Raw genomic sequence first — 26299 nt, forward strand, 5'->3', positions numbered from 1 at the left:
CAAGTTTTCTTCATCTATCTGGATGCCATCTGTCTTCTCACTTCTTGTTATCAGTCTTTGCAAAATTATTATCATTTCACTCTCTTATTTTTCCAATTATTTTCTTAGCAAAAGCAATTTGTTTTATGATAGGCAATTTCCTTGAATAAAATTTATTCTATAATTTTCAGAATGTCTTCCCGATCAATCAAGAAGCTCGTCATCAATCCAAATGCCTTTTTGAAGCCGGCAGTGATCCATCAGGTCAAGGCAAGAGCAGAATGCAGTGAGGCTACAAAGCAGTCAGAAGAGTCCACAAAGTTCGATTCAACTCTCCAAGAATTGCCCGAGTTTGCATCAATTCAGAAACAAGATGAGATGTCATCCTTAGTTTAAGATCCAACTAAAGACATCAATATTGGTTCGGAGGATAGTCCGAAGATTCTCAAGATTGGCACCAGTTTGAGTCTGAAAGAAAAAGAAAGGCTCACCAATTTTCTCAAACAATATGAAGAAGTATTTGCATGGACTTATGAGGATATGTTGGGTTTAGATACCAAAATAGTCAAGCATCGCCTCATCTTAAAACCGAATGTCAAACCAGTTAAATAAAAGTTTAGAAAAATGGATCCCTGAGTGGAACAACAAGTTAAGGAAGGACTTGAAGACTTGCTCAAAGCAGGTTTCATTTCAACCATTGATTATCCAGTCTGGCTAGCAAATATCATTGTTGTTCCCAAGAAAAATGGCAAAGTTCGAATTTGCATCGACTTCAGAGAACTCAACAAAGCGACTCCAAAGGATGATTATCCACTTCTTAATATTGATCTTTTGATCAACAACACGACAGAGCATGCCATGTTCTCTTTTATGGACGGATATTTTGGATACAATCAGATCAAGTTGTCCGCTCGTGACCAATCAAAGACATCTTTCACTACTCCTTAGGGCACTTTTTGTTATATTGTCATGCCATTTAGGCTTAAGAATGCCAAAGTGACATATCAGCGTGCAATGGTCATCATTTTCATGATCAAATGCACAAAATCATGGATGCATATGTTGATGATATCCTCGTAAAGTCTAAAGAAGAAGAAGATCACATTGAAGCTCTTGATCAAGTATTCAAGTGGCTCATTCTTTACACGCTAAGACTCAATCCTTAAAAATGTGTCTTCAGAATCGAATTAGGCAAGTTGTTAGGCTTTTTGGTCAGCAAAAAGAGGACAAAAGTGGATCCTGTTAAGGGAAAGGCCATCATTGATATGCCGCCCCCAACAAATCTCAAAGAATTATGTAGTCTTCAAGGACGCATGCAGTCGATCCGATGATTCATGTCGAATTTGGCCATGAGGTGTGAGTCTTTCAATCATTTGCTCAGAAAAAAAGTAAAATTCAAATGAGGACCGAAGTGTCAGCAGTCATTCGAACGCATCAAGAAATACCTTTTCAATCCTTCTGTCTTGAAGTCGTCGAAATTGGGGAAACTCCTTTTGCTATATGTTTCTGTTAATCAAGCCGCTTGTGGCGGATTCTTAGCACAGTATGAAAAAGGCAGTCTGATAAAGCATGTTATCTACTATGTGAGCAAAACATCCAATGACTATGAAAAGAAATACTCTCAGATAGAGAAGGCATGTCTAGCTCTAGTCTGGATGTGTCAGAAGTTGCGACACTATTTGTTGGCATCAGAAGTCAAGGTTTTATCTAAGCCAAATCCTCTTAAGTATATTTTAGAACAACCATTTCTCAGCGGACAGATCGCCAAACGGCAAGTCCTACTGATGCAGTACGATTTGGAATATGTCTCTCAAAAATCTATCAAAGACCAAGCAATTGCAGATCAATTAGCTGATTTTCCTTTGGCAGAAGAAGTAAAAGTCGAAGATGATTTCCCCGATGAGCGAATATGCAATATTCAGCAATCTCTAGTTTGGAATTTATTCTTCGACAGTTCCAAAAATATGACAGACATAGGAATCAGGATCTTACTAATCACACCTGAGAAGGAGATGATCCCCTTTTCTCTCAAATTTGATTTTCAATGCACTCACAACATGGCTGAATATGAAGCTCTTATTCAAGGCCTGAAAATTTTACAAGAATTCAATGTCAAAAGGGTGCATGCCTATGATGACTTTTTACTCGTTGTCAATCAAGTCCTAGCTGAATGGCAAGTGAAACATCAAAAGTTACTTTTTTCCATAAAGATTGTTTCAGCCTTTATCAATAATTTCGACGAATTTCAGCTCTTTCATATCAAGAGGGACTTTAATCAAATAGCTGACAACTTAGCCAATCTGGGTTCTATTATGTCCTTCAAGAGCGAAGAATCTTGTTGTTCTTTTGAAATTGACAGACTTGATCAACCCGTCTTCATACCAGTAGAGCAGATAAACCAGGTTGAGCAAAAGAAGAAGCCCTGGTATCATGATATCAAGAATTTAATTGAAACTGACGAATTTCCTTCAGAACTCTCGAAGAAAGAGCAGTGAGCAATTCAGTACATATTTGTCTAATATTTCATCTTTGCTAATGTTCTCTATCATCGTGGATTCAGTTCTAAATATTCCATATGTTAAGACGAAGATAAAGCCAAAGAAGTTGTGCAAGAGGCACACAAAGGCATTTGCGGTGGTTACGTCGGCTACCAAACTCTTATCAAGCAAATCATCAGAGCAGGATATTATTGGAAGACTATGCAGCAAGACTGCTACCATTTTATAAAGAAATGTATTCAATGCTAGAGGCATGCATCTTCTATTCATTCGCCAACAACATATTTGCAATCTGTCATCTCTCCATGGCCATTTTCTATGTGAGCCTTTGATGTTGTGGGCCCCATCACTCCTACTTCAAATAACCACAAATATTTCCTTGTCGCAACAAAATACTTCAACAAATGGGTAGAAGTTGTCACTCTATGTACAGTAGAAGGTCGACATGTGGTCTTATTTATCCACAAGAATATCCTTTGTCGTTTCGGCATACTGCACGATATCGTGTCAGACAATGATAGTTATTTCAAGAATGAAGATATTCTTTTTGAAATTCAAAATTCATCATCATTTCTCAGCTCCATATTATCCTCAAGGGAATGGTCAGGCAGAGGCCACCAATAAAATTTTGATTCGAATATTGGAGCGAACTGTGGAAATAGGCCGTGACTGGCATGAAAAGATACATAATGCATTGTGGGCATATTGAACTACCATTTGCACTCCAACAAATGTTACTCCATCAAAACTTGTTTATGGAACCAAAGTAGTACTGCCTTTACGTGTTCAGAAGCCCGCTCTGAAGTTCACATCACTTTTGGAGCTACTCCTTGATCAGTACCAGCAGCAACGATTGATACAACTTGATTTGCTTGACGAGAGAAGACTCAAAGCAGCGAAGCACGCTCAATCATATCGTTAGAGGATAGCCAGATAATATGCAAAATCTGTCATTAAGAGAAAGTTTCAAGTCAACGATCTAGTGCTCAGATCCACGACTTATCTCAAGCACCGCACATGCGGCAAATGGTCGCCAAATTGGGAAGGACCCTACGTTGTCAAGGAGGCATTACCTCACAATTCATATCGGCTCATCAATGTAGATGGTGTAGAATTATCAGACCCCATCAATGCTAGATATTCGAAAAAATTCTATACTTAAATCATTTATTCTTTGTAATTCTTCAATATATTTTCATCAATAATGGTCAAATTCCTCTTTCCCAGGTACACTGAGGCATTTTCAAAATTTTGTTTTCATCTATAAACATTCTGTGTGCAGGCAGGATAAAATAAATTTCTCATTTTGCATGTGTGTGCATCCATTTGCATTATTTCGCATTCATTTGCATCAGTGTGTACTCATTCATATTCATTTGCATTGATTTATATCAATTTACATCAATCCATTACCCATTCAGAATAAGGGATAATCCTAAGACTCCGACAATCATTCTCGTCACAATTCCCAAATATCTTGAGAGCGCCAGTCTCCTTTCAAAAAATCAAGTCTCAATTAAAAAACAATGTTCATTTTCAAAATCGAGTCTTTACACTGGTTCATTTTCAAAAGTCGGTCTTTACACTGGTTCATTTTCAAAATCCAGTTTTTACACTGATTCAGTTTTAAAATCCAGTGTTCATACTGCTACATTTTTAAAATCCAATGTTTATACTGATACATTTTCAAAATTCGGTGCTCATACTAATACTCTTTCAAAATTTAGTACTCGTGTTAGTGCTTTTCCCTTTGATCGCATTAGTCAATCTCTTAGGTTAAGTCTTTGTCTTGACCTTTCATCAAAATTCAAGCTCTATACAAATTTCGACCCTTGGGTCATTCAATTTCCAATTTTGACCTTCGGGTCAAACAATTTCGACCTTCGGGTCACTTAATTCTCAATTTCAGCCTTCGGGACACCCAATTCTCAATTTCGACCTTCAGGTCATTCAATTCTGCCCTTCGGGCCACCCAATTTCGACCTTCGGGTCACCCAATTTTCAATTTTGACCTTCGGGTCACTTAATTCTCCAATTTCGATGTTTGAGTTATCCAGTTCTTAATTTCGACCTTCGGGTCACTCAAATCTCAAATTTGACCTTCGGGTCACCCAATTTCAAATTTTCAATTTCAACCTTTGGGTCACCCAATTTCCGATTTCCAATTTCAACCTTTGGGTCACCAAATTTCCAATTTCCAATTTCCAATTTTGACGTTCAGGTCATTCAATTTTCAATTTCGACCTTCTGGTCACCCAATATCAATCTCAATCATTTTCTCTTGCGAAGGACCCTTTTTACAAGGAGAGTTCGAGGGAGCTCGTTCTTTTCGCATGCTATTCTCTTTGTTCACTTAGCCCCGTTTCAGGGAGAGTTGAAGACACTCGTGTCTTTGTGAACCGTTTGCAAAATATCTTCCAATTTTACACAAGGAAACCATATTTCAGGAAGAGCTTTGACGGAGACTCATTTTTCTTGTGGCCCTCCCAATTTCTATACTAAGCCATTTCATCATGAAGGACCCACTTTCCAAAGAGAGTGTGATGGACTCGTTCCTTCATGACCAATTCGTCGACCTCATCATTACCGGCCCCCTTTCCATAAGAGAAGCCTAATGTTAGGGTGCTTTGACGAAAGCTTAATTTCTCTTCGAAAGTTCATTTTGCAAACACCTCCTCTTCAGGGAAGAGAGGAGTATTTTCTATTTTCCATTCTGAATCTTCTCTTTTGGGGAAAGAAGAGAAGAATTTTTGTCATGGATGCGTTAAGTCGTACTTCAAATGCTTGCTTTTACACAGGATTTCAAGAATATTTTGTCAATTTGTCGTTAAAAATTTGTTGATTTCAAAATCTTTATTGCACAAAATCTTTACCTCAGAATACCTTCAACATTACTTCCGAAAGAGCAAAGCTTTCACGAAAAAGGATTTAAAATTCAAAATCTTTCTATTGGCTAACCAAAAGGATGAAGAATAAATCCTCGATATGGCCAGCAAGAAAAATTCAATGTTGTTGCAAAGTCGTAAGCGATTGATATTAATCGCAGTCAATGACACATTTTTAAAGATCATTCTTGTGAAAATAAGACAGTGAAAATATCCTGGGTGATAAAGAGAAATTCACTCAATTTCTATATCTCCTTAATCATTTAAGCTGCAATTAAATATTTGCAAAAGGGATCTCTCAATTATCGTCAAGTTGAAGACTGGTGGACGAGTTAGACCCCCGAGGCCAAAGAAGATTTTGATCATCTCTAAGATGAATGAGCATGTGACAGATCCATCTAGGGAAAGTTTAAATCATCGTCAAGTTGAAGGCAGATGGGATGGATCTCCCGACAAACCCTAAAAGATATTTGATTTTCACTATCATCAAGAGACTTTCAACCAATAAGACAATACCGTTAGTATAATTCCTAAGACAAAGAAGGCTGAGAATATCTCCAAGTTGAAGGAGTTTGTGACGTACCCTTTCAAAAAAAAAGAGACAAAGAAGGATCAGAAGATCTCCAAGTTGAAGGAGTTTGTGACGTACCCTTCCAAAAACAAAAGAAAAGTCAGGACATCTCAAACATAAAGGATGATGTAATAAACTTCTCCCCCAAAGCCCAAGAGAGCTCCAATTCTGTCTCAAAAATAGTGCAAAAAGATCATCATGAGAAAAGAATCCCAGGATATCAAACTGCCAAATCTGTCAAGAATCTTCTTTAATTTTGTGAAATTCTCTTATCAGTATCTTTTCACTAATTGCTTTCACAATATCAAGAATACTCTTTCTATTCATATCAAGGGAATTAATAGCTTCCTTGAAAGAAAGCCAATGGCAAGCAATTTGAATTTAAATTTTGATTCTACAGAGTTAAGCCCAATTGGAAGTAATACTTCAGGTAGAAAAGAGGGAATATATTCGCACCAATGTGCATCATTTTCAAGTACTTTGAATCAACAATAAATTTCAACATTTTGACAATATTTTCTAGTTATCCTGACAAGAAGTGAGAGCTTGAGGTTCATCTTTGATACATTCTGGCACCATTTGTCATCCCTTAGTAGGACTTGATAATGTGAGTTTTCAAGATTCCTTCCCTACTTTGTTATAATCTGAGTGCCTGGGTTCTTAGATTTGCAAACTTCTCTGTGTCCCCACTGTCCCACCATAGACAGTCCCATTTCAGCTTGAGGTTGAACTACCAATCATTTTCTTGCAAAAGGTCATCAATTTCAAAAGTTATTTCAGTCTTAGCAACGAGGCGTTCAAAATCAACCCCTTTTCAAGCTTTAGGGACCCTCATTTTTATCCTTTTGCAAAACCCTATCAGATTCATTATGCGGAAGTTTAAAGGTCCCATCATTGTCTCTTCTTTCAAGGATTCCATCATTTCATCCCCCAATCAGGTTAAGGGTTTAAACCCGAGCCTCATTCTGATGAGATATTTTATTTTCTCTTTCAGAATAAGGGTTAGAACCTAATCATTCTTCGCAAGAGGCCATTTTTCAAAAGCTATTCAGTCTCAGTCACGGGATGCCCAAATCACTCATTTTTCCAAAGCTTTTAGGGAAAATCATTTTCATTGCCATCTTTGCGACCCCTCGTTTCTACACGAGGTATTTTTCGTCCCATTTAGGTTAAGGGCAAAACTTGAACCTCACTTCTATGAAGTGAATCTTTCTTCTTCATTCTCCATTTCATATCTACCATTTTCCTCAGGGTTAATTTTTTCATCAGTCAGATCCTTCTAACTGAGGCATTTTTTTCATATAGTCCAAAATTTGGTGTGTTTTTCTTTGTCACTAAGCTCGACCCTATACCAACTTAGTAGCAAAGAGGGGCATTTGTAAACACCACAAAATTTTATCATCCATTCTCAGACAACCCACCTCGTGTGGATGTCAACCCTGGTAGGTAAGTACAGGAGTCCAACCCTGAGTCTATCTTAGAAAATTACCATTTTACCCACTTTCATTAGGAAAATTATCATTTTACCCCTGGGTTATCCTAGACTCATGTCAGACAGAGTCTACCAAGCTTATTCTTAAGCTCAGAACAATTAGAATGTCAGTCATTTCTAGCTCACTTAAGCTCACGATGAGCCGATCATTTTCATTTCTGATCATTCCTGCCAAAATAGGATCATTTCTTGAGAAATGAGCTCAGTTCCAATTTAAATCTAAGCCAATTGTCTCCAAGTCAGTTATTCCCAGTTAATCCCATTCCTTTGAGTCTAGCTTGAGCTAATCAGGAGTTCAAGTGCTTCAGTTTCAGTTCAAATCCATTTTCCATAGTCAAAGAGCCTATTTCAGCTCATTTTAGATGAAATTGAGCTAAACCTAGTCAGTTGAGCTAGTGTTTGAGCTTCAGTTTTAGTTCATCTCAGTATTACTGATCTTTGTTCCAGCTCAAACCTAGTTCTTGTCCACAACTCACTTCAGTCCAGTGACCATTTCTCTAAAAATGGCAGTATTTCTTGACAATTCAGTATGAGAGTTTAGTTGAGTCACTATCTTGTTCGTCCATTTGGGTTCTGAAACCTAAGAACCCCGCTTATTCCAGCTCATTTCAGGTCAAACCAGCTAAAACCTTAATTTTCAGTGTCACTTTGGGCTCAAAAGAGACAAAAATCATTTCTTGAACCATTTTTGCCCATTTTTATCAATTTTACCAGTTTCTAAACTGGTACAACTATCAATCAGGGTCCAATATCTAAAATTCTTAATCCAGAGTTAGCATTTCGCATGGCATTTCATATAATTTCTCGTCATTTTTTATCATTTTATGTCATTTTATCATATTTTATTTTTGAGATCCATAACTCCAGTTTTGAAAATTTCAATCCAGATTTAAATTTTAAAGCTTTTCAAAATCAATTTCAAACTCTCGGCTTCCAAAATTGACATTTTTACCCCCAAGGCTCTAAATTTGGAAATATTTTCTCGAGAAAACAATCTGGATTCTATTCAAACTTAATTTTTTGAATTCTAAACTAGATTTGCTCTGCAAAGTGGTATAGGATTTCAAATTTTGAGCTTTATTTCAAAGTTGCTAAAAATAGCTCATTTCATCCGATTTTTTTTTTGAGAAACCATTTCACCCCTTTGGTTTTTAAATTGGATTTCAAAATAATGTGTGGGACCCACTCTGAGCGGCGCCACACTAAAGCTTCTGGGTTTTATTTATTTTAATATTTCCTTTTTAGAAATCATGTGGGCCCACTCCAATGTGGTGCCCCACTTTGATAACCCTTTTTGATAAACCGTGTGGGACCCACTCCAAGGTGGCGCCATATGTAAAAAAAATATATAATAAAAAGAAAAATAAAATAAAAAATTTCCAAATTTCTTCTTTTTCCTTCATTTTCTTTCTTTTCCTTCTTCTTCTTCCTTTCCTTTTCTTTCTTCCTTCTTTTTCCTTCCTTTCTTCCTCTCCTTGGTCGACCCCCTCTTTCCCTCTTTTTTTCTTCTTTCCTTCCTCCTCTTCCTTCTTTCTTCTTTCTTCCTTCTTTCCTTTTCCTTTCTTCCTTTTCTTTCCCTTCTTTCCTTTCCCTCCTTGGTCCAGCCCACACCATAGGGCTTCTTCCCCTTTCCAATTCCCATAACATCCATCATACGGCTGCCTCCCTCTCGCTACCAAGGCATTCACGCCCAGCTCTCTACCTCTCTTAACCCTTTTCAGCCCCTAACACTGCCTCTCTCTCATACTCTCTCTTCTCCAATTGACGCCATGCTCTCCTTAGCCTCTCTCCAGATCCCTCTCTCAAGCCTTCTCCCCTCTCCTCTTAGCATCTCTCTTTTTCTCCCTCACATACTTGCAGCCACCATACAGGGGACGCCCAACCTACCTTCAAGACAATCCAGTTAGTAGCTCAAGCCTGCTCCAGCTCCATCAAGACATCAAGTTGCTCCAGCTCTCCTTGCAGCATCAGTCAACTCCATAACCTCTCTCTAGCGCCCACCTTCAGCCGGTTCCACCATCTTCATCACCACCGGCACTATCTTCCTCCTTGGCAAAAACCTCCTTCACAACAACAACATCAACCTTGGTTGCAACCCCCAGCCATAACACCACAACCACCATCTTCTCCATTATAACCTCTACAGCCATTACAAGCCTCCTTCAAGGTAAAGCAAAAAAAAAAAAGAAAACTCTTTGTCTGAGGATGTAACAAAGATTTTTCATATGATGCTTACATGGATCTAATGTGAATCCTATTTCAAACTGGATTCATGAGTTTCTTTATGAGGATTGAATGACATGAAATGGTAGTCGCCCATTTCAATGCTACACATGTAAGACGATTGATCCGGAAGATGGATCAGATCTCTCATGTCAATAGCCAACAACAATTAATTTCATATCTCCCTTCTTTTTTTCATTTCATGTTATTTTAAGCATCATTTTCGTGAAAATCATATGCTTTAGGCATTTGACTGAATTAGTTTTATTGTTTTTTTGGTTTTATTAGCTTCATTAGTATTTTCCTAGGAATCTATAGGTTTAGATTTTATGCACAGTCCAATTATTATTTTATGTCTGATTTTTTATCGATAAATTCTGAAAATTTTGTTATGAATACCTCTATTGGTTTGTGATTCTCTGTAAAAAACCCATAACGATTTGGTGTCGGCAACTTTGTTTCAAAAATCTAAAACCAAATCAGGTTTTAAACCTTGTGGAAATATTAAATCCCCCTATAGCAAACTTATTCATTCAAGATCTCCCTTGTGGGAGATCCAATTTACTATCTAAAAAATACAGTAGATTCGTGGAGGAACTTTCTATTTTCCTGTATTTTATGTTTTTTTATAAAAAGGTTTGTTATCTTTCAAAAATCGAGTTTTGCAGACCAATGTGTTTTACCTGTTACAGACTTGTCACGGTCTAGACCAACCTTAATCCACTGTGGCTTCCCAATCTGTAGGTCGGATGCTCTAACTATCAAAATAAGAATTATTCCTCAAAACATCATCTACCATTTTCCATAAGTTAAGAATTTGAGGACTTAGATTTTTGTTATTTCTAGATTTTATAAGTTCATCTGTGAATTTCCTGTTCTTTCAATTTTGTCAGAATTATAGGTCTGACAATCCCATGTGTTCTCTGTAACCATAGGTCAAATGCCAAAACTATCAAATGAGAAGTTGTTCCTCTGTGTGTCAGTGACTGCCTCCTAAAATTTCAGATTTTTTGGTCATGGATTGCTATTTTGTCTGTAATTTTTACCAAATCCTATCAGTTTGCCTAAGATTTCAAGGTCGCTGGATTTTGACCTAGATTGCCAGCGATGTAATTCTCCGACCATAAGTCCAATCCTAAATCTGTAAAAGGTAAAAATCATTTCCTAACTGTCCTCTATCACCCTGCAAAATTTGGTGCATTTTCATGGTAAGTTACTATTCGAAATTAGGTTGTCATTAGAGCAAATCTAGGCTAAAAGGCACAAATCATGCATTTTAGGTTTTCTTTATTAATTTCCATATTGAAAAAATACCAAAAAAAGAGATTTTTGGATTCCATTATGTTTTTAGTATTAATTTAGGTGCTCTTGCCAAATTTGGTGCAATTTCAAGTTCATTTGCTATGTGAGTTAGTTGATTTGTCAAATTCAAATAAAAGTCACTCAAAATTCAGTGTTTTTATGATATTTTTGAATTTTTAGGGTTTTATCATATATATAATCATCTAATATCATATTATGTTTGATTTTAAGTTCATTTGCATTCATTGTAATTTCAAAATCCTCATTTTTAAAACAATTATTTTAGAAAACCCTAATTTCAAGGTCATAGTCTTGTTATCAAGGGCATTTTAGTTATTTTTACCTCAATTTCGAATTTCCAAACTTTCATTTTCGTATTTTCACATATTCAATCATATCATATCATCTTGTGTTTGATTTTATTTTTAATTAAATTTCAAAACCTCATTTTTTATAAAATATCTTTCTGAAAACCCTGATTTCAAGGCCATAGTCTTCCTATCAAGGCATTTTGGTCATTTTCATCCCAATTTTGAATTTTCAAATCTTATTTTAGAATTTTCAAGCTATTTTCATCATTTATTTCTTATATTTATATCAAGAAGGTATGAATCAGGGTTTACATCTGGATAAAATCTGATGATTTCTCGATATTGTCGGATAAATCTAGATAAACCTATATTTCTGTGCTAACCTCATTTTCTAGTTTTGCAAAGATATTCAAGAAGAAAATTGCATTTTTTTTTTTTCATTCGATTCAATGTAATATCAAATGTAATATTTGGAATAAGAATTTACATTTCTGCATAGAATAAGATGCATTGCATATAGTTTGCTTTTATACAATTTCAATATGTGATGTATGATTTATGCATGTTTTTTCAAATCTACTATGGTTGACACAAATGACATGCACACAAGCTCTTAGGGAGTCGACAAACTCGGTGGAATTCGTATTTATGGCTATAGTCAGAATATGAATGAAACCCAGATTTGTGATCTTCGTATTAGCCACATTCAACCTACACTCTTAGGTTAACTTCAAAATGCAATGCATTTATCACAAATAAAAAAGAGAGATTTCTCAAATTCCTCATAAAATATATTTAAATCCATATTCATTCATTCATTTCATTCAATTTGGATTATTTTTTTGACTTATTTTCTAATTCCACTACAGAGAAATCGATTTTCTCATATTTTTTTAAGTCTTTCTTAGAAGTTGAAAAACTCAAAACTTTGAGTTTTCAAATGAAGTTTCAAGTATTTTCCAAGTTCAAATCATGATTTTTTAATATTCTAACATCTTTAATTTAAAGATTCAAATCTCAAAAATCGATTTTCTCCAAATATTTGAATTATCTTTGAAACTGGTTTTCCCAAAATTCTCAAATCTTTCTTAGAAATCGATTTTCATTTCAAAAAGCAATTTCCAATAAAATTCATGATTTTCTCAGAATCATCACTTTTCCAAAGTATTTTTCGAGCAAATTTCAATATTTCAATATTTCAAGTAAACATCATATTTATCAAACTTGCATTTTTTGTTCAAAATCTCATAGCACATGTTTGATTCTCTGTGCATTTAGTAAATAAAGCTATATTTAGACAGTTGAGCCCAGTTAAACACACTCTTGATCCTTGGTTCAATTATCCCTGGTAAAAGCGTCAGGAATGGTTGAACCTCGTACCAACAGGCGAGTCCCATTTTACGAAATTTTTCCATAAATTAAAAAAATGAAAGCGAGTAATTTTCAAAAACCAATTTTCAAAACTTTGTTCGAGTTTGACCCGTAGAATTGTTTCTCTCTCTCTCGCAGAGAGAAGAAAAATTTTTGCGATGATAACAAGATGGAGGGCAGAATTTTGAGATGGAACGGGGTGAAGAGCTTATCCCCCACATGATGAGTTGTGGAGTCTGATTCACTGTTTTTTCCCTTGCAGGAAGGGGGGTCCGGGGGTTCCCCCCGGCACGGGTCCCGTTTGGAGGAGAGGTTTTTCCACGTAAAATCTGTGTTCTTCTTGTGTTTAGTTTGATCGTTCTTGTTCTTTGTTTCCTTTTGATTGTCTCTTGCTCGTGGTTTTTTCTAACAACTGGTATCAGAGCTAGGTTCGTTGAAGCAAGAATGGAAGAGGGAAAGATAAAGATCGATCGATTCGACGGTAAGGATTTCGGTTTCTGGAAGATGCAGATCGAGGATCTGCTGTATCAAAAGAAACTGTATCAGCCTCTATCGGGAAAGAAACCGAAGACGATGGGGGAAGAAGAATGGCTATTGTTGGATCGACAAGCCCTAGGTGTGATTCGTCTCACCCTGTCTCGCAATGTTGCGTTTAACATTGCAAATGAGAAGACGACGACAGATTTGATGGCGGCCTTGTCAAACATGTACGAGAAACCATCCGCCTCTAACAAAGTGTATTTGATGCGACGAGTGTTCAATCTCGAACAAAGTTGAGTTCAACACCATCACAAGCCAGTTGAGTTCGGTGAGCATCGATTTCGATGATGAGGTAAAAGTTCTTATTCTACTATCCTCTTTACCTGAGAGTTGGGGTGCGACGGTAACTATGGTGAGCAGTTCGTATGGCCAGAAGAAGTTAAAACTCTTAGAAATCCGAGATATGATTCTCAGTGAGGATATTCGGAGAAAGGAGTCGGGAGAATCCTTAGGCACTGCCTTGAGTTTCGAAGGCAGAGGGAGAAACTTCCAACGGGGCCAGAGTTCAAACCGTGGTAAGTCAAGGTCAAAGGGAAGGAGTAAGTCGAGACCTCGTGGTGACCTTGTATGTTGGAACTGCGATAAGAAGGGTCATCTAAAACGGGATTGCAAAGCCCCTAAGAAGAAGAAGAACCAGGACAACGCTCAGTCTGTGAATGCAACAGTTGAAGAAACTACATGTTTTGAGGACGTTTTGATCTTGAGCGTGGACAGTCCGATCGAGTCATGGATTTTAGACTCAGGTGCCTCTTTTCACTCCACTCCGTGCAAAGAGCTTATGCACAATTTTGTGGCCGAAAAGCTTGGTAAGGTTTATTTAGCTGATAATGAGCAGTTAGATATTATGGAGAGGGGAGATGTGCATATTAGGACTGCTTTTGGGTCCAAATGGACATTGCATAATGTTCGTTATATACCTGGTTTAAAGAGAAATCTGATTTCAATAGGTCAGTTGGATAGTGTCGGGTATAAAACAGTATTTAGACATGGTTTCTGGAAAATTGTGAAGAGAATCTTGATTGTTGCACAAAGAAGAAAATTGGGGACCTTGTACATGACTGATAACGACCAAGATATTGTTGCTTCGGTGAGTTCGGAAGCAGATGCTAAGTTGTGGCATTGTAGACTTGGGCACATGAGCGAGAAAGGAATGAAGGTGTTAGCATCAAAGGGACTATTGCAAGACTTGAAGTCTGTACACACTGGTTTCTGTGAGGATTGCGTGTTAGGCAAACAGAAATGGGTCAGTTTCTCAAAGATCAGAAGAGAACCGAGGACAGAGAAATTGGAATTAGTACACACTGATGTTTGGGGACCAGCCTCTGTTTGTTCCCTTGGAGGCTCACGATACTATATGACCTTCATTGATGATTCCACTAGAAAGGTATGGGTTTATATTTTGAAGAATAAATCTGATGTTTTTGCCACTTTTAAGAAGTGGAAAATAGAGGTAGAAAATGAGACCGGGCTGAAAGTGAAGGGCCTACGGTCTGACAATGGAGGAGAGTATGACAGTACAGAGTTCAAAGCATTTTATGCAGAGAACGGAATTAAAATGAGTCGAATTGTTCCTAACCGACCACAACAGAATGGAGTTGCTGAGAGGATGAATAGAACTCTCAATGAGCGTGCGAGGAGCATGAGACTGCACGCAGGTTTGCCCAAAGCATTTTGGGCTGATGCTATCAATATTGCAGCCTATCTGATCAACCGGGGTCCTTCAGTCCCATTGGATATGAAACTGCCAGAAGAAGAATGGACGGGAAATAAGATAAATCTATCTCATTTAAGAATTTTTTGTTGTGTTTCTTATGTACACATTGATTCTGAGAATAGGGATAAGCTAGATGCTAAGGCCCAAAAATGTTACTTCATTGGATATGGCTCTAATTACTTTGGTTATCGTTTCTGGAATGAAGAAAATCGGAAAGTAATAAGAACTAATGATGTAACGTTTAATGAGAATGTGTTTTACAAACACAAGTCCAGTGTAGAATCAGAGGGGACAGAAAAACAAGAAGATATGATGAGAGAGATTGACTTGGAGGAAATCTCAACAAATACCCATGTTGAGAATTCTGATACAATCGAAGTAGACTCTAACGTAGAGCCAACCACTCCTGCATTTGAGTTAAGGAGATCTGTTAGAGTACCTAAACCTTTGACTCAGTATTCTCCATCTTTACACTACTTACTGTTGACTGATTCTGGTGAGCCAGAACATTTTTCTGAGGCAATGCAGGTGAAAGATTCGGTTAAGTGGGAGTTAGCAATGCAAGATGAAATCAAGTCTTTGCAAAAGAATGAGACTTGGGTGCTAACCAAATTACCGAAGGGAAAGAAAGCATTGCTGAACAAATGGGTGTACAGAGTGAAAGATGAGTCTGATGGCAGCAAGAGGTACAAGGCAAGATTGGTAGTTAAGGGATTTCTGCAAAAGGAGGGGATCGACTACACTGAGATATTCTCTCCAGTGGTTAAGTTGACTACCATAAGGACAATTCTTGGTATTGTGGCTGCAGAAAACTTATACCTAGAGCAGTTGGATGTGAAAACTGCTTTTCTCCATGGAGATTTGGAGGAAGAGATTTATATGGTGCAGCCTGAAGGCTTCAAAAGCCAGGGTAAAGAAGACTTGGTGTGTAAACTGCAAAAAAGCCTATATGGCCTAAAGCAAGCTCCAAGGCAATGGTACAAAAGGTTTGATACTTTTATGTGTAACTGTGAATTTAGAAGATCCGAGTTGGACCATTGTTGTTACTACAAGAACTTTGAAGAGTCTTACATTATTTTGCTTTTGTATGTAGAAGACATGCTTGTTGCAGGTTCTAGCATGCAGAAAATAAACATACTTAAGCAAAAATTGTCAAAAGAGTTTGAGATGAAGGACTTGGGCCCAACAAACCAGATTCTTGGTATGCGGATCACTCGGGATAGAGAGAAGGGAACTCTAAACCTATCACAAGAAAAATATATTGGAAAAGTGTTGGAAAGGTTTAGAGTTCAAGATGCAAAGACTAGGAGCACCCCGCTCGGAAGTCACTTCAAACTCTCGAAGGAGCAGTCACCAAAAACAGACGAGGAACGAGAGAAAATGGCTAAGGTCCCATATGCCTTAGCCGTTGGCAGTCTCATGTATGCCATGGTGTGTACCAGACCGGATATTGCTTATGCAGTGGGAGTTGTGAGCCGTTATATGGCGGATCCAGGACCAGAGCATTGGGAAGCTGTGAAGTGGATATTGAGATATCTAAAGGGGACATCAGGTATGACACTTTGTTTCAGTGGGAGAAGTGCAAACTTGCAAGGTTTTGTAGATGCAGACCTTGGTGGAGACGTGGACGGTCGGAAGAGCACTTCTGGATATGTGTTTACATTTGGTAACACCACGATCAGTTGTATGTCAAGACTTTAGAAATGTGTTGCCCTCTCAACCACATAAGCTAAATACATTGCTATTTCTGAGGCCGGAAAGGAGATGGTGTGGTTGAAGAATTTTCTGAAAGAGATTGGCAAGGAACAGGACAAAAGTGTTATCTTCAGTGACAGTCAGAGTGCCTTGTGCATTGCAAAGAATTCAGTATTTCATTCAAGGACAAAGCACATTCAATTAAAGTATCATTACATTCGAGAGAAGATAAATGATGGGACATTGTCATTAGAGAAGATTCTTGGTGCCGAGAATCCAACATATATGTTGACAAATGATGTGACCACTGAGAAACTGAGGCTGTGCATTGCCTCAGTTGGACTCCTTTAATGAGCATGAGGGAGAGATGTCGTTTCAGAGAAGAGTTTGGGAAGAAAGACAGTTGAAGATTTTTTTTTTGTATCAGTCTCCAAGTGGGAGATTGATGAGTTGTGGAGCCTGATTCACTGTTTTTGCCCTTGCAGAAAGGGGGTCCGGGGGCTCCCCCCGGTGCGGGTCCCGCTGCGCGGTCAGTGGGCGGGGGTCCAGGGGGGCAGTGCCCCCCCCCGAAGAAATTTTTTCTGGGGCTTATGTTTGGGACCCGATTTTCAGTGGATCCGACCCGATTTGGTTAGGGTTAGGGTAGTCGCCCTTGCCTTGTTTATATTCTCGCTTTTCTTTCCCGAGCTGTAACTGTCTGTTAAGAATAATAATATTTCTCTCTGGGCGGCCGTGGTTTTTTACTCTCTTTCGGATTTGAGGAGAGGTTTTTCTACGTAAAATCTGTGTTCTTCTTGTGTTTAGTTTGATCGTTCTTGTTCTTTGTTTCCTTTTGATTGTCTCTTGCTCGTAGTTTTTCTTAACACCACATCCGCCACAGTCCACTGCCATCTCCATCCCTAGCGGCATGGGTTATGGTGCTAAAACCTATACATGGGGGAGGGGCGCCTTGGTTCTGTGAACATTACTCTTCTTTGCAAATGGCTATGAGAACTTTCTGTGTTGAATAATGACTCAGTTTCGAAGGAATTCCTGATGACAAAATACAACGGGGTCGGTGAGTTAATGCGTGCGGTCTCACAGCCTCATCATTTTATCTGAGAGAAAAAAATATCTCACAGCCTCAACTTCGATCCCCCATCCAGTCGGTCGGACTGGTTGACAGACTGACCGATTTTCAGGGAGAGCATGGAAAGACTCGAACATGTCGGGCCGTTGGATTTGGTTATGTGAGAAGGATGGGATATTCCCGGTGTCCAGCTGCTACTACTCTGTGACAGATCCTGGCCTAGCACCTTGGCCCAAGGAACTATTGTGGGGCAGTGAGCCATCTCCTAGATCACCCATGTTTGCTTGGCTGCTGTCCATGGACAGGGTGCAAACGCAAGTGAATTTAAGGAGAAGAGGTTTGAATTTGGCAAGCTGCTGCACCTTATGTGCTAAATTATTCTGTTCTTTGAGGTAATGAAAGAAATGTTTCTCTTTCCCTCAAAAAAAAAAAAAACATTGATTCACCCTCGAATCTGGTAGAATCGTAGGCCCTTAATTTAACATTTTAACATTATAATTTTTTAAATTAAAAAAGTTAAAATAAATCATTCAGCTCGATTCGGTTGGAGACTGAATTAGAGATCCTTTAGAACCGATTAAGGTGGGAAGCCGATATTGATAAAATAAAAAATACAATTTTTTTATGGTGCGTGGATGCGGCAGGACAGCACGTCCAGGAACATCCGTGGACAGTACAGGAGGGGACGGGATGTCCCCAATTCAAACGCCCTCTTATAGTCTTTAGACCATTTGGACATGGCTTTCAATTAATATTAATATTGTTATAGCCTCAAACTCGCTTACCCATCCAGTGATGTCAATCTTCGAATATTTGTTCCTCTAATTTAGAATTAAATGCCATTTTTCTGTGGGCCGAGTTTATTCAGCCCAACAGGAGAGGACAATCGAGGAGGCAACGCGGGGAGTCCATCCAAATTACAAATGGGCGGGACGGGCGTGGGAGGAGGAGGAGGAGGAGCAACAGCAGCAGCAGCAGCAGCAGCAGGGGAGAAATCTTTGAGGGATCAGAGATGGGGCCTCATTTGGCCCTTGTTCTACATCCTCTTCCTCCACCTCGTCGCCTTTTACTTCTTCACCCGGGGCTTCCTTCTCACCAGAACCGAGCTCTCTTCCATCAGCACCTGTTCCGACGCCTCCGCCGCCCCCTGCCGCAACCTTTTCCTGCGATCCGATCCGGCGTCCGAGTCCCCGCTCGGAGACGCTGACACTCCCCGCAGTTCGTCCGGGGAGACGCTGAACGAGTGCTGGACCAAACCAGCGGTCGATCGCCTCGTGATCATAGTTCTCGACGCCTTGAGGTGAGTTGACTTCCTGATCGATGCCCAGAAATTTCCCCCGCTTTTTGTGGAGTCCTACTGTTGAAGACCTTGATGAACTTCTGCACCGCAAAAGAGAAAAGCGAAACTGCAGTCTGAAAGGCGTTTTGGCATCATAGTAACTTTATTATGAATTCATTTGGAGGAATTGGTGCACGCTTCTTTGTAGGTTTTGATTTTCTTTCGCAATAACTGCATTTTGTTTTCCTGTAGGTTTGATTTTGTGGCGCCTAGCACCTTCTTTGATGGTAAGGGCATCATGGTTATGCCTTCCTCCCGATGGATCGATTTGTATTTTCTTAAATTGAGTTTTCGAGAGCCAGTTGTGGCATTTGGCCATGACTAATGATAGAATGCTAAGTTTCTGTACCTTAAGTGGTTGTTTGGATCCACCCACCTATCTAGTTAATTGGGGCCTATTAAGAACTTGCGTTTTTCTCTCCCCTAGTTGTCACGGTTATTTGGAAGAGTGGGTTAATCCATGCACCCCCTAAAAGAAAATTTTACAGGGTTTGAGATTATCCATGCGCTTTCTTCCAGAGAAAAAACCATGGATGGACAAACTAAAAGTTCTGCAGAAGCTGGCTGCAGACGAGGGATCCGCTGCTCGAATTTTCAAGGCCATTGCCGACCCGCCAACCACCAGCTTGCAACGTCTGAAGGTGCTTCATTTTGTTTTCCTTTTTGTTGTACTAGAACGAGTGCACTTTACAGTGATGCAAAGACTACTCTTGAGTTTCTTCCCTTTCATGTAAGCCATCCTCTTTATGTGATAAAAGCTCTGCAAATAAAAAGAGGATTTGTTGCACGAAGTCCATGTGGGTGTAACTGCAATACCCAAATAGCTTTCATTTGTTGCAGAATTATATTCATAACGAATTTATTCCTTTTATAATTTCAAAAAGTATATAAAATGTATACCTTCCATAACATGATTTCTTAGGTGCTTCTGTTGTTGTTTTTAGCAAATTTTGATGACTCATTCCTCTGTTTGGACTACCTCAATTGAGGATCTTTTGTCCCGCTATCTCTCTGCCTGTTTTCCTTTCTAAATTGTCTTACACTTTTATACTTCCCACGTCCGACCTATATTTGGAAAAGTACCAAAAGTTTATTGCTAAGACTGATGAATAGATCCAATAACTATTATCCCTGGAATGAGTTGCTTAAGCTGGTTGGTTGATCAGCTTGTTTTAAACTCTCCTGTAAGCCATAATCCCTAGTCCCCACCTGTCCCTGTTCCTATTAAACACCTAGATGGCTGACACAGAACAAGTTGAAAGTCTACAGTGATGTTTGTTTGGTCTTGTTTAGTCCACTTTAGTAAAGTTATTTTGCTAGAATGATCTTACTATGGTGTGCCTTTTCTGTTTATGGCAATGATGGTATTCTCATGCATTGATATGATTGTGAAATTTGCTTTTTACTTCCTCTCTCTCTCTCTCTCTAATTTAGAAAAAAACATTGGGATCATAGCCATAATAGTGAGAAAAGAGAAAAAAATAGATGAGTACATGGACATGAAAACGATGCTGATGAATGCATTCCATGCTTTGAGAGTACCATGACCCCAATGTACAACCCAAAATGTTTACCCATTGCAGTGTGGACACCCTCTTAACGAAAGAATTAAGTTGGTGAACCACTTTTTGCATCAAAATGAATATATTCAAATTTAAACAGAATACCACTTTGTTAGTATCATGTGTTGCAATGGCATGTTAAGGCTCTTGTTATAATAGCTTTGATGATCTTCAGAATTCCATCCTTTGTTGGGTTAAAAATGTGAACCTTGATCACTATAGGTGATTATTGAAGTTTTGATTGTCTTGAAGTACTAGTTTGAAAATAGCATGATACTATGCAAAAATACAGTTAATCAATATTCAAGGGAAATATTGCGATATTTTCAGAATATCTGCTGTAACATAAATATCGTGTTAATACTGCAATATTAAAAAAATATTATTTTATATATTTTAAGTATATATATTTTTGTTTGTTTTATTTTAAAAAATTTTCTAATTGTTTCTTTATGTTTTCATAAAAAATACTGCTAAAACCTGTTATTTCATTTAGAGAGAGAGAGAGCACTTTTTATGTAGTGACAATTCATGCTATGCCTATAATGTTTGGGGTCCTCAAGATGGTTGTTAGACGACCAGTTCACCAGGTTGTCACTAATAACTCTTAAAGAAACAACTAACCATTTAAAAGATAAATTGGAATTGGAAGACAAATAATCATTCTTGCACTCCCTTGTACTTTTAAGTGTGTTTTGTTCTTTATCTAGTAATTTGGTAGTATGGGTTTTGGGGATCTCTTCCTATATTATAGAAGATAGTTGTCAAATTGGTGGATCAACTTATGAGAAAGTATGCATACATGCATGCACACAGACACACACAAAAACACTTGGGTGTATCACAGACTGTATCAGCCAAAAACTATTGGGTGGCACCTGCCATTGGAAAGATGCCAGTCAAAATGATGGGTTTTTGTAGTCAAAGGTCTAAGATTGGCTTGTTTATTGCTATGAAGGGTATGCATGTAGAAAAACATGATTTGAGGCCATGTCACTCCAAAAACAAAAAAAAAAAGGAAAAGAGAAGGATTTTTACCATTAATGCTTAAATAAAAGGAGGAAGCCATGAAGACCACCTTCCTTGACATTAGTCCTTGGAAATAAAATTTCTTTTCACACAAAATCACCCTAATCACCCTCTTATATGAAAAACTCCAAAACCTCAAATCTCCCACTCTTGAAACTCTCAAAACCCTCACTCGTATCCTCTCAAATGTGTAAAGGGGTCTAAGACTCTGAAACACCCCCTAAGTATTTATAGGGTTCCACTAAAACAGGCTAGGCGTCTTAAAAATTTTAGAAAAATTAAATTTGCGCAATATAAATGTTGACGTCGGCTAGGGTTTTAAGAAAACCAGAAAAAGAAGAAAGGAAAAGAGAGAGAGGGAGAGAATAAGACTCGTTAAACTCTCATTAGGTCTAATCTCTCTTAAATAGAGAGATTAAACAAATAACTAATTTACAATAATGCACCTGACCTATTAAATGATTACCATACTACCCTTAAATACATATGCCTATATACGATGACTGTTTCTCAACACTCCCCCTCAAGCTGGAGCATATATATCAATGATGCTCAGCTTGTCACAACATTTTGAAAAATTTGAACTAGCTAGGGGTTTTGTGAAGACATCAGCAACTTGGTTCTCTGAAGGTCTGTGCTTGGTACATATGTACCCAGTTTGGACCAGGTCACGTACATAGTGACAATCCACCTCAATATGCTTTGTCCGTTCATGAAACACTAGGTTATTAGCAATATAAGTAGCAACTCTATTATCACATATCATCTCCATAGGTGATGAGACTTTCACTTGGAGATCAGTCAACACAGATTTAACCCATATCATCTCTGCAGCAGTTTGAGCCATAGCTCGATACTCTGACTCAGCGCTCGACCTGGCAACAACAATTTGTTTCTTACTTCTTCAAGTAACCAGATTCCCTCCAACAAACACACAGAATCCAGTTGTCGACTTTCTATTAACAACCGACCCAGCATAATCTGCATCTGAATAGGCAGTAACATCCAAAGAAGGATTTTGTTTAAACCATAGTCCTTTTCCAGGAGAGAACTTTAGATATTTGAGAAGGGCAGTTGGCCCAGATGGTATACCTATCGAGGCTTGGAAGTGCTTGGGAGAGAAAGGTTTAGAATGGTTGACAAATCTTTTTAACAAGATTTGGCGGACAAATAAGATGCCTAATGAGTGGAGGAAGAGTACTTTGGTGCCTCTATATAAGAATAAGGGTGATATACAAGATTGCACAAACTATCGTGGTATAAAACTCATGAGTCATACTATGAAACATTAGGAGAGGGTGATTGAGTCTAGGTTGAGGAAGGTTGTCATGATATCGGAGAATCAATTTGGTTTTATGCCTGGAAGATCAACTATGGAAGCTATACATCTTCTTAGACAACTTATTGAGAGAAATAGAGAGAGGAACAAAGATTTGCATATGTTTTTTATTGATTTGGAGAAGGCATGCGATAGAGTACCTAGGGACGTTCTCTGGTGGACAATGATGAAGAGATGTGTTTCTCTCAAGTACATTAGTATAATTAAAGATATGTACGAAGGAGTAGTAACCAATGTCCGCACTTGTGGAGGGGTGACAACCAATTTTTCTATAACGGTTGGGTTACATCAAGGATCTGCTTTAAGCCCTTTCCTATTTGCTATAGTGATGGATGAGCTTACAAGATCAATTCAAGAAAATGTGCCATGGTGTATGTTGTTTGCTGATGATATTGTTTTGATTGATGAGTCTAGAGCTGGGGTTAATGCTAAGTTAGAATTATATGTAAGAGTAAGACATAATATATGGAATGTCGGTTTAGTAAGAGTAAGACATAATATATGGAATGTCGGTTTAGTAAGCAACGAAGTAGTGATGAGAGTGTAGTGAAGCTTGGTGAGCAAGAAATACCGGTGCATGATTGTTTCAAATATTTGGGATCTATCATTCAAAAGTATGGAGAAATTGATGAAGATGTAAATCATAGGATAAAGGTTGGGTGGATGAAATGAAAAAGTGCAACTGGAGTGTTGTGCGATCGTAGAATGCCATTGCGGTTGAAGGGAAAGTTTTATAAGACGACTATTAGGCTTGCTTTACTATATGGTACAGAATGTTGGGCTGCCAAGAGACATCATATTCAAAAAATGAGTGTAGCTGAGATGCGTATGCTGAGATGGATGTGTGGAAATACAATAAAAGATAAGATTCAGAACGAGGAGATACGAAAGAAGGTAGGCGTTGCACCCATTGAAAATAAGATGAGAGAGAATCGTTTACGGTGGTTTGGACATATTCGGCGAAGGCCTAATGATGCTCCAGTTAGAAGGATGGAGAAATGGGAAAATATATTAGTTAAAAGAGGTCGGGGTAGGCCTAGGAAGACATGGATGGAGGTGATAGGAAAGGATATGAATGTTTTGAACCTCACCGAGGACATGGCATTGGATAGAAATGATTGGAGGAGAAGGATTCATGTGGAAGACCCATAATGATTTTCTTTTTTGGTTCATATCGCCGACCCCAATTGTTTTGGGATGAAGGCGTAGTTGTTGTTGTTGTATCATTGCAGCCTCCCAGTGGGCCTTTGTAGGTTTGTCCATAAACTGACTTATCTTGCTCACAGCTAAAGATATGTTAGGTCTGGTCACAGTCACATATAATAACTTGCCAACCAAGGAACGATAACTGCTACTGTCCACATACTCTGATTTTTCATCAAACAGATGAGCCTTAGGATCCATAGGAATCCTTACAGGTTTAGCACCTACCATCCTTGTCTCCTTCAACAGGTCCAAGACATATTTTCGCTGTGACAGCGTCCAAGACATATTTTCGCTGTGACAACACCAAACCTTCTTTACTCCTTGCAACCTGTATACCTAAGAAATATCTGAGTGGTTCCAGATCCTTAGTCACAAAGTGTTTCTGAAGATGGGACTTTGTCTCATATATGTCTTTTTCACTGTTGCCTGTGACTATAATGTCATCAACATATACTATCATAACCACAATCCCTGTGCAAGTTTTCTTAATAAAAAGAGAGTGGTTAGAGGCAGATCGGGCAAACCCAAATGTTGACATGACCTCAGCCAACTTGGAGAACCATGCACGGGGACTCTGTTTGAGACCATAGATTGCCTTGTTCAACTTGCATACCTTCTAACACTCCCCCTGAACTTCAAACTCCAGAGGTTGCTACATGCAAACTGTCTCCTCCAAGTCTCCATATAGAAAGACATTTTTCACATCAAGCTGACATAGAGACCAACCATGGTGCACTGCGACTGACAAAACCAGACGAATAGTCCCAGGACGAGCAACATGAGAGAATGTTTCAAAGAAGTCCATGCCATAAGTTTGAGTATAACCTTTAGCTACCAGGCGAGCTTTAAACCTTTCAATCGATCCATATGAGTTATACTTAATAGTATAGACCCATTTACAACCAACAATATCAGCCTCATGCGGAGGATCGACTAAGTCCCATGTTCGTCGAGAAAGCAGTGCATCCATTTCATCCTGCATGGCCTTCGCCTATTTGGGGTCCAGAAGAGATTTATGATGATTGAGAGGAACTGATGCCGCAGATAATGCTAATACAAAATTCTTCATATTTGCACCAAGTCTTGCCTCGGAAACAAACTAAGAAATGGGATGAAGTGTACACTGCCTTTTTCCTTTTCGAAGAGCAGTAGATAAATCACCATCAACAATAGGTTCGTCAGTAGGGTCAGGAACACTCACCTCTGGAGAAGTTGATGGCAAAGGCATAGAGTTGGGTGGAGCTCGATGTGTGTACACCACAGGAGGATTTTTGTAACGAGACGGAGTCAGATTTGGAACAAGTGGCTCAAGATAGGCAGACTCTAATGGAAAAGGAGGAATAGGAAGAGGAAATGAATCACCTTGACTAGCATGTAACCGTGGAGAAGTACTAGAAAAATATGGGATAAAGTCAAAAAATGAAACATCCGCACTGCCATACTCTTTCTGGGATATGAGATCATAACAACGATATCTTATTTGGTGCTTGGGATACCCAACAAAAACACATTTCATAGATTGGGGTGACAATTTATCTTGGTTGGGACCAAGTTTATGAACAAAACACACGCAGCCAAACACCTTTGGCGAGATAGGGAAAAGAGGAGCTTCAGGACTAAGAATTTGAATAAGAATACGATCCCCCACAGAAGTTGAAGGCATACGGTTGATTAGGTATCCCGCAGTTAGAACCGCATCTCCCCAATAAGACGCATGCATATTAGACTGGATCATGAGGCAACGGGCAACATTTAGGATATGTCTATGCTTGCGTTCCGCTACTCCATTCTGTTGCGAGGTATGAGGACAAGAGGTCTGAGGTTGAATTCCCAGATTATTGTAAAATTGTAATAATTCAAAGGATTTGAATTCGAGAGCATTGTCAGTACGAACAACTTTGACGCAATAATTAAATTGAGTTTTTATTTCAATAATCAAGGATTTAAGAATAATGGGGACCTCAACCCTAGTTTTTAACAAGAATACCCAAGATAATCTGGAAAAATCATCTACAATAACTAAATAATAACAACACTTGGAACGACTAGGAATTCTACTTGGACCTCAAATATCAACATGAAGAAGATCAAACAAATTTTGACTTGAAGGACTCTGACTAGACGGAAATAAACTCCTATGATGCTTCCCAAGCTGACATGCTTCACACAACAGA

At 38.5% G+C, this 26299-nt stretch overlaps 1 protein-coding gene across 2 annotated transcripts in view; it reads left to right on the forward strand.

Moving 5' to 3' along the window:
• The first annotated feature begins 18526 nt into the window (after positions 1-18526).
• The window catches only part of LOC149839641 (Alkaline-phosphatase-like family protein), a 72855-nt gene continuing 65082 nt past the window's right edge, over positions 18527-26299 (forward strand). Inside the window, exons 1-3 of one of the 2 annotated variants that reach the window (XM_090002702.1) lie at positions 18527-18950; positions 19182-19216; positions 19509-19630. In XM_090002702.1, coding sequence (XP_089858828.1) covers positions 18574-18950; positions 19182-19216; positions 19509-19630 — 534 coding nt within the window. In that variant the 5' untranslated portion in view covers positions 18527-18573. The remainder of the gene's footprint in view (positions 18951-19181; positions 19217-19508; positions 19631-26299) is intronic. The other variant, XM_090002703.1, reaches the window with a different exon arrangement.

This window comes from Nuphar pumila, chromosome 4, assembly GCF_984573655.1.
Source record: "Nuphar pumila chromosome 4, dmNupPumi1.hap1.1, whole genome shotgun sequence".
Taxonomy (NCBI): domain Eukaryota; kingdom Viridiplantae; phylum Streptophyta; class Magnoliopsida; order Nymphaeales; family Nymphaeaceae; genus Nuphar; species Nuphar pumila.